We start from the raw sequence: 13576 nt of genomic DNA on the forward strand, positions 1-13576 counted from the left end.
TTCTGGCTGGCGTTTTTCAGCAATGAAGCAACCTCAGTTTCAACCATAAAGACCATTAGTTTTCAGCCTACAAGAAGTGCAGTTTTCAGCCATAAGACCAGCAAGAAATCAGCGTTTTCAACAAGCCAAATCAGCATTTTTCCACCGCAGCAGATCAGCGATTAGCGTTTTTGGACAGCAGTAGAAGAACCTCAGATTTCAGCCCATTAGCGTTTTGGACAATAGATAAAGAGTAGCAGATTTCAGCCCTTAGATTGGTCTCGCCATCACCGTCGTCGTCATCGATATAGCTTAGACTTGCATCAGTCACATGCATTCAGTTTGTACCAGTTTGTGCAATCAATAGTAGAACACTCTCGCCGACGAGAGTGGGGCCTTCAAAGGAGGGTTTTACAACGTCTCTAGTGTCGTATTATCTTCTCTCTCTATCTCTCAGTCTCATACTCTCAGTCTCATACACTTACACGCACAGTGTCCATTCACTTTGTTTGTGATCAAGCATTCTCTCATTAAGAACGGAAGGCTCTCCCTTCCATAAGAACAAAAGGAACCTTGAGCACAGTTCGGAGCACTCATCTTGAGCAAAGCGCAAACATTCATTCCATTGCACCTTACATTGGTATCAGAGCTTTGGCAGTGTTCTGTATCACTCAAGGAAAGAGCCACAAGAACCACATAAATTTTTTTGCTTGTTGCGGTCGCACGAACCCAAGTTCTCTTGGGCGTGTCGATTCCTAATCGTGTTTTGAAGAGTGACAAGAATCCCAAGAAAGAAGTGCTTGTCCAGCCTCCCCTTGTGCCTCTTTTCACTCATTGAGAGCGGACCGTGCACTTAGCGGTCGGCCAATCGACGTGAGGTGGGAAAAAGCAACCTTGGTGTGAGTGCAAGGCCGCCAAGGGGTGCGCCCACGGAAAAGAACAGAATTCGGGTGAAGAGAAGATCCTTCTCGAACACACATTGCAAGCTAGAGAAGAACCTCAAGAACCGCAAAAACCTCAAGACCCTCAAGAACCCAAGAACCCAAGACCCTCAAGAACCCACGTTCCTCGTGAACTTAAGCACCAAAGATCATAGTGCATGGTCGTCACCCGAAGCGGAATGGATACTTTGATACAGGTGATGAGCATGAGAGAGGCGACGAAAAATTTTCCCCACCAAGAGGTTTTTCCGACCCTCCCCCTTCCCCATCTACGCCACAAAGTGTACCAAACCCTATGGAGGCAATGGTCAAGTCGATGATGGACATGATGGCCAAACAAGAAGAGACTCGCATTGCCTTGGAACGCGAACGCGACGAACGAAAAGAAAGAAAAGCACAAAGAAAGGAGGAAGCGGCAGCAAGAGGCGCGGTCTAGGAGGCCGAGCGTGAGGTTCAAAGAGAACTACGTACTCAAGAATTGGTTCGACAAGTACTTGCCTCGAAGTCCGAACCAGCTAAAGATCGTGGGAGTTCCTCAAGTGGCGCAAGCCACGAGGCGGATTCCAACCACCCAGTCACAAAGAAGTTGACTTTCAATAAGTATGATGGTAAGATGGATGCTACAGTTATTCATTCTTGGTTGCATCAATTTAATGCTTATTTTGCGACAACTAAGAAGACGGAAAATAGCAACGTTTTGACGGTAGCCATGTACCTTGCCGGTGATGCCATTAATTGGTACCACCCATGGCAAGAGACACAGCTAACCGCGCACCTAGAGGAAGCCGCCGAACTCACGCCCCTTTCCTTCAGTTGGGCTGATTTCCAAGACAAGCTCAAGGCGCGGTTTATGCCACCTCAATACCTCACACGATTGAAGGACGATTGGCACGCTCTCAAGCAAAATGGTATGCCGGTTATGTCTTTTTCTAATCGTGTTTTGCAGTTAGGTACCCAATTACGCAAGTCGGATGATGAACGCAAAGAGGCATTCCTTTATGGATTGGACGAGTATATCAAGTACGATGTCTAGGTGCTCGATCCAATCGATCTCAACAAGGTGGTAGCGATTGCTCTCGCACAGGAGATGAAGCACAACAAGGAAAAGCCTAAGGAGAACAAGACTTCCACAAGTACCTCTCAAACTTCTCAGAACCCTCAGAACGGTAAGAATGGTAAGAACGGTAACTCTTCTAACCAATCTTCCAACAGTCTCTCAGAAAAGAATTCTTCCAATGAACCTAAGGGTAAGGCTAACACAATTGCTAAACCTAAGCTTGCTCCAGATGAAAAGGTAGCACAAGGAATTGTAGGAGGATACATCACGTTGGAAGAGCAAAGCACTTATTCTAAGGAAGGTCGTTGTTTTCATTGTCACAGTAAGGGTCACATAAAAAGAACATGTCCTAAGCTTGAATCGAATGAATCTAAAGAATCTAGAGAACCCACTTCCTCTGTCAATGCAGTTATTGATAACACGAGTGTGCCCCAAGTTTCTCTTGACCCTCCCATTGATGATTCTCTCATTAAATGTTATGGTCATGTGTCGGAGCAACATTTTGTCATATTGTTTGACCCAGGTAGTATGCATGATGTGATCAGTCCCTCTCTTGTTGAGAGAGCCCGCCTAGAAGTTAGTCAAAAATCTCCTCTCGAGGTCTTTGGCTTTGTTCCCGGTATGGACTCTCTCATCACGCAGGAGTGTCTTGATGTGTTGTTTACAATTCAACAAGCTGCCTTCAGTAGAAGATTTTTTGTCTCTCCTCTCTCAAGATGTGATATGATTTTGGGCATTCGATGGTTTCGTGATCTTAACCATCTCATTGATTGGGAGGCTAACACTTTCACTCTCCATACCAAAAGTGATTCTCCCATTGTCATTCGTGGAGAGGACATTGTTCATTCTCCCTCTCTCATTGCTAAATATGCACGATAAGATTGAAAGGATTCAGGAGAAGGACACTCTCTCCGTCTCTTCTTCTCCAAAGCATGACACACAGAATTTGCATGATTATGAGAAGCATGATGATGATTTGATTGACAATAATGAGCATGATGATTTGGATGTTAATGATGAGCATGATGATTTGGATGACAATGACAAGCATGATGATTTGTATGATCAAGATGTGATTTCTCACAAGCATGATGAGTTGCATGAAGATGATGTAATTGTTCACAAGGATGATGTGTTAGTAGATGCTTTTTCAAGCGAAGCTAACCTTGTTGTAGATTCGATCAATCATGATGAACCGATCTTGGCTCTCGAATCGAGGTCCAAAGAACCCCCACGGGACGATTCGATCACTCAAGAAGAACCGATCTTGGCTCTCGAGCCTAGGTCCAAAGAACCCTCACAGGAAGTATTATGTGTTCGCATGATTGATACGCACACATTGTTCAAGTATTTCATTCGTGATCGTTTCTTGTATTTTAGTCAGCGTCTTTATGTGATCTCTTTTCCTAGGCATGACATATTGTACGTTGAGCACGTTTCACTCATGAATTAGCACAAATGTATGCGGATTTTTCATGAAAAGCTGAAAAGTATGCATTCAAGGAAGTCACATTCCATGTCTCTTCCTTGGAATGACACATTTGTAGAAAGAGCACATGAAAGTATGAGCACCAACCATGGGCATTTCCGTTGTGAATTGCCACAGTTGACTGCTCTAGATCATAAGAGAAAGATTCGATCTCATTGTGTGCGTGTGTGTGGTGAACGGTTTGGTACTCCGTCTCTTTGTTCATCTACATTGCATGCACAGTCTGTTAGGAAGACAAATTTTTTTCCAGTCATTTTACATGGAATAGGTATGTTCATGGCTTTGTGTTGGAAATGGTTTGAGGAATTTTCAGCCATGGAGATTCTTCAAGAAGAAAGAAGCATGACTCTCGACGAAGTTGAAGCATCGAAGGAAACTCAGAAGGCTTTGTGTCGCTTTCGGCGCGGCCCAAAGAAGCAAGCGTTCAAGACCTTTATGAAGTTCAAGTACCGCACGACCCACACATCAGTGTGGGCCGGCGAAGAGTACCTTCCAGCTTCCGAATGCTATTGGCGATCTCCCTCGACGCCATACAGTTCGGTACCAATACCTCACTTTGAAAAGAAGGGGATGTCACGTGATACATCCAACCCTATGTGTCCGTGGACAAGCTACAGCACGACAAGGGCTCAATCAGTCCAGTCAGTCTAGATTTAGAAGTGTTCTGGCACTTCTGTGAGTGTTCGCAGACCGTGCATGTCCAGACACTTAGTGTAGCTGCATATCCTCTGGTTGCACCCAGCATAATCATAAGCATTTCCATCAGAATCCTTCAGGGGAATTTTCCAGTGCATTTAGCCTATTTTTCCTATTTTTGACATTTTTCACTTATTATTTTTAAGTGACTTTTGTTGGAAAGTAGGTAGGGCAAATTGAGTAAGTTTGTATATAAGCAAACCTAAACTAGCACTAAATGGCAGAAGAGGCAGCAGGAGCCAAGCTCAACAAGCAACTTCTCAAGCAAGAACCCCTTGGTGGATTTCCCTCCAAGCAAGAAGGTCCATCAACCTAGCGTTTTCTCCAATAAGCAAGCCTAGCGTTTTTGGACATCATCGCCTAGCAGACTCCAGACATTGGCGTTTTTCAACAGATCTTCACCGCAAGGACCCCTCAGCCCTAGCGTTAGTAAAAAGCCCAGATCGCCCTCCCTTCTAGCTGGTGTTTTTCAGCAATGAAGCAACCTCAGTTTCAACCATAAAGACCATCACTTTTCAGCCTACAAGAAGTGCAGTTTCAGCCATAAGACCAGCAAGAAATCAACGTTTTCGACAAGCCAAATCAGCGTTTTTCCACCACAACAGAATTCAGCCATTAGTGTTTTTGGACAACAGTAGAAGAACCTCAGATTTCAGCCCATTAGCGTTTTGGACAACAGATAAAGAGTAGCAGATTTCAACCCTTAGATCGGTCTCGCCATCACCGTCATCGTCGTCGTTATAGCCTAGACTCGCATCAGTCACATAACATGCATTCAGTTTGTACCAGTTTGTGCAATCAATAGTAGACCACTCTCGCCGACGAGAGTGGGGCCTTCGGAGGAGGTTTTACAACGTCTCTGGTGTCGTATTATCTTCTCTCTCTATCTCTCAGTCTCATACAGTTGCACGCACAGTGGCCATTCACTTTGTTTGTGATCATAGCATTCTCTCATTAAGAACGGAAGGCTCTCCCTTCCATAAGAACAAAAGGAACCATGAGCACAGTTCGGAGCACTCATCTTGAACAAAGCGTAAACATTCATTCCGCTGCACCTTAGTACTTACATGCACCCTCTCTTTCTCTTACACAGATGGAGACCACTAGACTTATACGTCAAGATTTGATTCAACTAGATACCAAAAGCACATGGATACAATCGGTACAAGAGTTGGGCCTGAAGATGGGTTTCTATAGAGAGCATCTCCTCCAACAAACAAAGGATGGATATGTGATCAGACCGGCCCATATGGACACTCATCAATCCTATGCAATACGATGTGCTATTGGTCAGATGCGCACATCATCGCATCAGCTAGAGATTGAGACTAGCAGATTTAGGAAAGTACCAACATAAGCCAAGATATGTCAGTTATGTCATATAGAGTCAGAGACAGAGTTACATCACATTTGTCATTGTCTAGTATATCACGAGATACGAGGCCGCTTTCACTGTCTATTCAGAGAGGGCTTTAGACCGCTGGGCAGAGTCACGAGATATCAGGATCAGAGATCCCTCGGGTTGTTTTTCGTAGAGCTGCGCAGACACAGGGAAAGTCTCTTGAGGAGACCAAGTAGTAGGAGACATTCACAGAGGGAGATCACTGACTTCTTTAGAGCAGGGACTCAACAACCGGATGAGCATGCTTCGCAACAGCCTTCAAAGCCCACTTCTACCAGAGGTATATTGGTGGACAAAGCCACTGAGCTCCGCAGAGCTAGACGTTGAGGGTCGCTCTTAGAAGTTCAGTTCACCTCTCTCTTGGTATGCACTTGACGGCAAGGCTTCAAGGATTCATAGATGAACGCCCACTTGAAGACTCAAAGCTTGGAGAAAAAAATCTCTTACGGGAGCTTGCCATGGGACGCATGGTGTCATAAAATCTAATATCGAACTAACACAAATGATTTTCTCATATTGAACTGATCATTTAATGTGGAGAAATAAACAGGAACAAGAGTTAGAATATAGACATGTGCTTTTCGGTCTATCTCAGAACAGGACCACAAGGAGAGAAGGCAACGGGTCCAAAAAAAGATGGTCTATCAAAGAGTAATAACCAGATAATAGGGCTTAAAAGACCTTAGGGTTAGCTTCATTAAATACCTTCAAAGGTTAGTGTTAAAAGTCCTTAGACCTAGGACCTTAGGGTATTTTAGACCTTGAACAAGCTAAGCATGTGCTTGAGGTGCTTGTCGTGCTTGAGCTGACTAAGGTGCTTGAGGTGCTTGTCATGCTTTATGACTAAGGTGCTTGAGGTGCTTCATGACTAAGGTGCGTGAGGGGCTTGTGGTGTTCCAAAGTCAACATGATCCCTACAAAGTTGGAAGCGAGCCCTAAAGCTAGGGGCATGAGAGAGAACACACACACACACACACTCAAGGCAAGTCCAAGACTCAAGAAATAATAAGAACACATGTCAAGCACCTACACATACTGTCCTCATGTAATGCCTAAAGCCTATTGGTTGGTCTCTAAAGGGGTCCAATGAGAATTTACTTTGTTTAATTAATTTTCCGAGCATTATTCAAGCCATCTCTCTCAAAGGGGTAAGAAGGACACTTGTCCTAATGCTACCCTTGTTGCTTGATATGCAAAAAGCATGTGATTGGCTAAGCTTGAGGAGGTCCAATCATATTCAAGGAAGAGCTAGAAGAGGAGGTCGATCCAAGCAAGGAGGGGGGCAGCTTGACCATATACTCTCTCTCTCACACTCACACACACTCTGATTCTCATAGTGTGTTGTGCAAGAACTCCATCTCCTTCTCCAACCTTGAGAAGTTAAGAGCCTATGGCGGTCCGTACTCCTTCGCACATGCTCTACATCGCGAGCTCTCTCTCTCTCTCCCCCCTTTTTTGGATGTTAGTGTCATCTCCGAACCACCATTGTAAGTATCATTAAGAAAATAAGTTCGATCTCCTCATGCTTGTATGTGATTCTCTCTCTCTCCCTAGCTCTCCATTTGGGATTATGCTCGCTAGTGTCTTTGCAAGTCACGTTGTCTTGGTTTTGTCAAATGTCTCACACTACAATGCCTCCACTAGCCAGCTACCCCTGTCAAACAAGCTATGACATAGATCACTCACATGTGCCATGTATATCACCATGTTAGAGTGTGCTCCTCCTACTCCATGTATCATAAGTGTTGTCTTGGTTTTGTCAAATGTCTCACACTACAATGCCTCCACTAGCCAGCTACCCCTGTCAAACAAGCTATGACATAGATCACTCACATGTGCCATGTATATCACCGTGTTAGAGTGTGCTCCTCCTACTCCATGTACCATAAGTGTTTCCTCATCAACTGTGTGTCATTCCTATCGTCTTGGCTGTCTACATCTGCGTCCTAGCCGCATCCCAAGCTAGGTGGTGCCCTTATTGTGTACCTCCCATGATGAGGCCATCATGCATAGTCTTGGTGTAGAGGCCACCGGATCTTTTTTGCACTTTCGCTTCTCAACGCCTACGTCTACGGGGGCGACACGACATCGAGGGAGGCTCCACCAAAGAATCAAGACTATTCTAGCACGACATGAGAGACGCCCATTACGATTATTTACATAGGCGGACATTGACGAAGCTCTTCAACGACCGATGCAATACTTTCTCGGACAACACCCAATGCCGGGCATCCTCGGGCATGGATGATAATGATGATGAAAAAACTAAATCACTTTATTCGCTACTAAATAAAACTAGATAAAACAAACCATTATTCACTTAAAAATGCTGTTAGAAAAGGCATAAGCAAAATAAGTTCAAGTAGGTTCCTTGATTAAAATTTGAAACAAGTACTCAACTTTAAACTAACAAGGATATCTTAAAGACTCGATCCTAGGAATTAGACTCCACACAATAACTTCTAAAGGAACAAATTCTTAAATCCTAATGTAAGCTAAATACTAGAAATGAATACTACCATGAACCTACCTAGAAGAGGCTAAATATAACCAAAGTAGTACAAAGTTCAAAACTTGACAATGAATAAGATTATCACCTTTATCATGCATAGCTTGAACAACAGCTATGACATTTCTACTCACGTCTTCAGTGCCCAAGAGTAGGTAAAGGTATGTATAGAGGTCAGTCATGCTTTGAACGTACTCTATAAAACCAACAAACTGAGTTTCTACCACCCTCTCGAGGTGATGGGCATACTCCGCCATGATTAATGCTAGCATTTGTCAATATTAAAAAGCGCTAAAGATATAAACAGCAAAAAAGTGTGTTACTAAGTCAAACAATAAGTGGGCTTTTAAGCTATCCACTTTTCTTGAATTTACTACTGATTAACTTGAACATTCCAAAAGAAGAAACGTTGAAGATAAACTTACTCTGATACAAAAATGAGCGAAGGTTTTTCATGATTCTTTTGAATGAGTATCCTTTCTCAACGAGTAAAGAAATAAGATGGCACAATCGAACAACAAAAGCGACAAGAAAATCTAAATAGTTGAGAACAAATGACACCATATTTAGCTAAAAGAGAGATGTTCAAAGAAATGTGAGACATACATATGATATTTAGGATCGGCATATTCTCGTCCAAGGGGTTTATCATACTGAGAGGAACAAAATAATAAGCCTAAAACTAAAGGCTTAAATGAGCTACCTATCTAAGAATTACATCAAAAGGTCAAACATACAAGGTATCATTGAAATATCACTTGGGCCTCAAAATGCATCACTCTTTGTAGGAGCCCAGAGTCCTCTCAAAACAAGCAATGGTATCTCCCCAAAATCCATAATACACCATACTTCTACAAATGTAATGCTCCCCCATCTCCAGCTCCCTCTTGCAAAACTTGGAGATCCGATCCTCTTATCTCTTAATCCGCCTACCTACCTGTCTCTATCCTCAATAGATGTGATGAGGTGCTAATCTGACCAACAACTATGCGTAATCCATGTCATAGCTGGCTATCCATGTAGCTCTTTCGGATGATGAAGCCATCTATGAAGAGTTGAAGAAAATGAGTTTGATAATTTGAGAGGACGTTTCTTATGGAGAGGGAAGAGAGATAGGAAGTAGAGAGAGAAGAAGACGCCCGAGGATAGAAAGAGGGTGATGCCCAAAACACTAGGGCTATGCTGCAACACATAAATACAATATGGGGACCACAGAATCCCTATACAAGGGCCCCCTTGGCACCCTAGTGACTCACAAATAGGCCTAGCTACATGCATAAAAGAGGGCACCCTATGAAAATGCCACATGGCATAAATATGTAATATGAGCATATATGTGCCAAGTGGCACATTTATGCCACATCATCTAGAAAATACCTATAGACATAGAGCTGCCAAAAACAAAGACTCTGACTCGAAAAAGACTTGAGAACACAATTCCCACCTCTAGCCACCTACAAAGCGGACAAATACATGACGCAATAGGCCTAGTGCAAGTATGTCTCACATACAGTAGGGGAGAGCCACAAAACAGTTCTCAATCCCTAATCTACTCATAGGAGATACCAGAGCCACCATGGGACAAGAGGTGAAACACTCTACCATGACCCAATGATGTCATGTGAAAACATAACCCAAAGTAATGTACCCATGTCTCAACCTGCTTGAACCGCTGCTAATCTCATGTTCCACATCTCCACCAAGCTATTCGCTTGCTCTAAGCAGTCATATATCTTGGCTCATAGATGGCTAATCATGATCTAGCAAGTCTCCACTCTTAAACAATGGTACAATCTACGATGTAGCCAACTAGCTAAAAATCCCTCCCATACCACACTATTAAATACATAAGCTAATACTGGGGCAATACCTTATAAGTGTGTGCAAAATGCTCTGCTATCAAAGCATCATGGTTGTGGGGTTTCCCATTCTTTGACCACCATATGGCATGTTTTATTTTCTTAGTATATAAACTGCAATAGGTGACCTAGGCTCCTAATATTATGTACATTGCAACCTCTCCTAAAGGTATCTCTAGTTTCTAGCTCTAATGTCCTCGACCCAACTCCTATGTCGATGTGATGGTCTGTAAAGAGCTCTCCGTTGCCAAATGCTCTAATCTCGTACATATATGATCTCGTATGCCCCACTAACGGTAACTCCCTCTTGTGTTATCACCCCTTGGTGAGATGTCAATTGTGTAGGTTGAGAAAACTTTGTGGGCCTTTTCTACTTGATATGATCTCTGGAGTCCCTTTGTGTACCATATGCTCTCGATGTTGATACATCTCAAGCAAGAAGCAATGCAAACTTCTCTAATCAGGTGTCATCATCATTGACGCAAGAGAACTCTAGAATCCCACCAGATAAAAAGGAGTGTTGGACCCGCAATGAGACCCGCAAATTGACTGTAGCATGCACAACTACATAAAAAAGTGTCTTAGTCTTTACCTCCTCTTTGCAGTCTTCATATCCTGCCCTCTCGATCATGATCTTTGCCCACCTTAATCTCTTTGCTGCCTCAATCTCTACGAGGTGTCAGGAGACTCTGAACTGCACAATCAATACTCTCTAGCTATGTGGCAAGAATAGATCCATGTAGGATGGGCATTGAATGAAACTGTCATGTGTCAGCAGAAGGGTAGGGGTTGTGCCAGTATTTCTCCACACTTATCAAAATAAGCTCCTATCTCACTACTCAGTTCCTCTCGTAACAAAAAGGGACATGTGAGGCATTTGAAACCTATCAAGTAGGAGATAATCTATTTATGGCATACCCATAGTCCTGCACCCATATCATCACCGAGCATGCCATATATGCTCTTTGGTCTCCCGACTTTGCCATCTGTCGTGAGGCCTCATAAGCAATCCTCAGAACCACATCCCTTGGACTCTCTGAATGACGCATATGGTCTAGAAGAGTGCCTCTTCTACAATAACCAGCACCAAAAACTCTATTCTCAATATATCATGGGCTACAGAGGGGAATCATGTATGATAGCAGCCAAATCTGAGGTCTCTCTAATCTGTCCCATGATAGCATCAATAGGCATGGCATATAAACCGGAGCCGCTTACATCAGTGCCAATGTCACCAAGGTCTCAACAATCCAGCATTTTGTGTGTAGATAGCACTGTCTCTCAAGTAAGGCCAGTGAAGCATATGCTCGTGTCAAACTTCCTAAGAAGGGCCTGCAACATGGAGAGTCTCCCTGCACAGTTGGAAAAGATGAATCCCCAAATATACATAAGAATCTGAGACCTCTACATGTCTTCTCTTAAAAGTAAAAACAGACCATCTGGACTGAGGCACGGAGGATCACAGCCTTGGTTTTACCAAGGTTCACAATGAGGCGTCTATCAACACTGAGAGCTTTAATGCATGTAAGTGTTCTGGTAGTCCCTTCTGAGACTCAAAGATCAAAACAATATTATTAACATACAACAAACAACTTCAGACCAGCATCTTCTCTGCTTTGCATGTAATTAGCCAACTCAGCCCAAAGAGGGCCCGAGATAAGGGGCAGCCTTGCTTCACACTGATGGTACTAGCACTGCTATCTTAAAGGCCCCCCCAGATCATGTACTCCGACAATAACTCTCATACAAAGCAAAGATTCCCTTTATCATCTTGATGGAACCCCCAAGGACAGGAATGGTTCACATAGCCTCTATCGAAGGACCGTGTCAAATGCTTTGCGGAAGTCCACAAAGCAACAGTAAAGGCACCTCCCCTTGGCTCCTATGTTTAACCTTCAAAAGCGCGACTTCTAGGGGGGGGGTTATTAAACACGCAACACACATGGAATCAACTTCCATAAAAAAATTTGATACACTAGAAGGCAGTTGTTGAAAGCCAGAACTTGGAAACAACTTCTACAAGAATTTGATACATTAGTGAGGGCATAAGTAAGTTGATATGCTAATGAAAAAGCCAGAATTTGGACTACCTCTTGTCTGTGATATGCATCCTTAAACTCCTCAAACAATAAAACATATGCATGGGACCCCAACTGCCTGGCAGCATTCTCTTTGCAGGCTAGCAGTCCGTGACTCATGGAAAGAAGATACTGAAAGTAATCCTGGAGCCATGAACAAGCAATCAGAACATCTGTCTATTCTTGCAACAAAAGAGAAGTTGATCTGCTCTGCATAAACCTGTAATAAAGCTAGCCTTCCCCGCACAGATTGACTGAGCAAGTTTTTCCCAAAGAGCCCTCCTATGGCTTTCCTTTTCACGATGGAATCTGCAAGCTTCTTGTAGGATCCTCCATTAGCATAAATTATCAAAAGTAGCCAAAAATCAATCACTTTGTGGTCTTGCACCTGATCTAGACCTCTAATTTCCTTCAGAATTGCTTCACACATTACCTGTAAAATTTGAAAGACATTTCAGTGAATCTGTCAGTCAATCCAATGCTCCTGGTAGAAATTTTCAAAGAAAGACCCAAGAGAATTTTAGTACATTCTGGAAGCGCAGGCCTGATCGAAGAGTCTCCAGGACAAGAGATTCACAGTTTTTAACTATTGACTTCCCTTTCATCTTCATATCAAGTCCAGCTGCCTTGGCAGCATTCTTTTCAGACGTAAATTGCAGATTCTCTCTAAGTTGATGCACAATCCTCCTCACATTTGCTGCAGTTGCAGATTGGAGTAAAAAACGGACAACAAGCGGTAGATCCTCTGCATCTGATGTTCGCAAACTCACAATTGCTAGTGACACAACCTGGCCCAATGAAAGTATGACAGCAAGCAACTACATAATTTTGGCTTAGGAACATCTTACAATGGATGTCAAAGCTCCAAGAGAAATCAGTACCTGATCCAAAAGCTCTTCTTTAAGGTTGAGATTGGAGAAAGCATCCAAAACAGGAGCTATCAGCTGTGAGTCCCCTTGCAGCATTTGCTCTAGTGTACCCACAATCAGCTCATGTACATCATCAGAGGCGATTTCTGGTATTAGGCTAATGATTTCCTTTTGTAATGGTGTTGGACAAATTGACAAAACTTCCATCAGTTTGCTTGTTAAATTTTCTGCATCTATTAAGTAATCCAGCCATCTAAACTGATTTAAAATGAGCCTTGGTATACTGTCTCTGAGACCTGGAAGCAAAGAGCTTCCAGCTTCAGCACAATGTTCCGGCAACTTCTCCAGTAATATATTTGCAACTTGAGTTTGGACGGCTGCAACAGACAATAGCAAGCGTGCAAGACTGTCTGTGCTTACGATACCTTGTCCGTCACCTGCAAATGAATTCAACAACCTTCTCCCAAAACACTTGTTAATAAAAAGCACAAAGAGCAGATAAGCCAGTCAAATACAGACATGCCATAAACTAACAGCCTAAAAAGCAGATCCTATGGATCAACATGCAATGCCTATCACCAACAAAAAACAAAAGCATAAGGGTTTATGCTGCTCAAATATAGCCAGAAACATAAACATAACACTTCAGTGCCTATTAAGGTGTACAGACAATACGTCCCTGAAGCTTTCAAACTTC

General features: G+C 43.1%; 1 protein-coding gene across 1 annotated transcript in view; it reads right to left on the bottom strand.

Annotated features, from left to right (window-relative positions):
• The window catches only part of LOC147438875 (fanconi anemia group D2 protein), a 100690-nt gene that overhangs the window by 69422 nt on the left and 17692 nt on the right, over nucleotides 1-13576 (bottom strand). Inside the window, exons 2-5 of the mRNA XM_086484836.1 lie at nucleotides 12892-13336; nucleotides 12538-12798; nucleotides 12231-12443; nucleotides 12023-12154 (exon numbers count right to left, since the gene is read on the bottom strand). Coding sequence (XP_086340962.1) covers nucleotides 12023-12154; nucleotides 12231-12443; nucleotides 12538-12798; nucleotides 12892-13336 — 1051 coding nt within the window. The remainder of the gene's footprint in view (nucleotides 1-12022; nucleotides 12155-12230; nucleotides 12444-12537; nucleotides 12799-12891; nucleotides 13337-13576) is intronic.

This window comes from Adiantum capillus-veneris, chromosome 16, assembly GCF_014529385.1.
Source record: "Adiantum capillus-veneris isolate H3 chromosome 16, ASM1452938v2, whole genome shotgun sequence".
NCBI lineage: Eukaryota > Viridiplantae > Streptophyta > Polypodiopsida > Polypodiales > Pteridaceae > Adiantum > Adiantum capillus-veneris.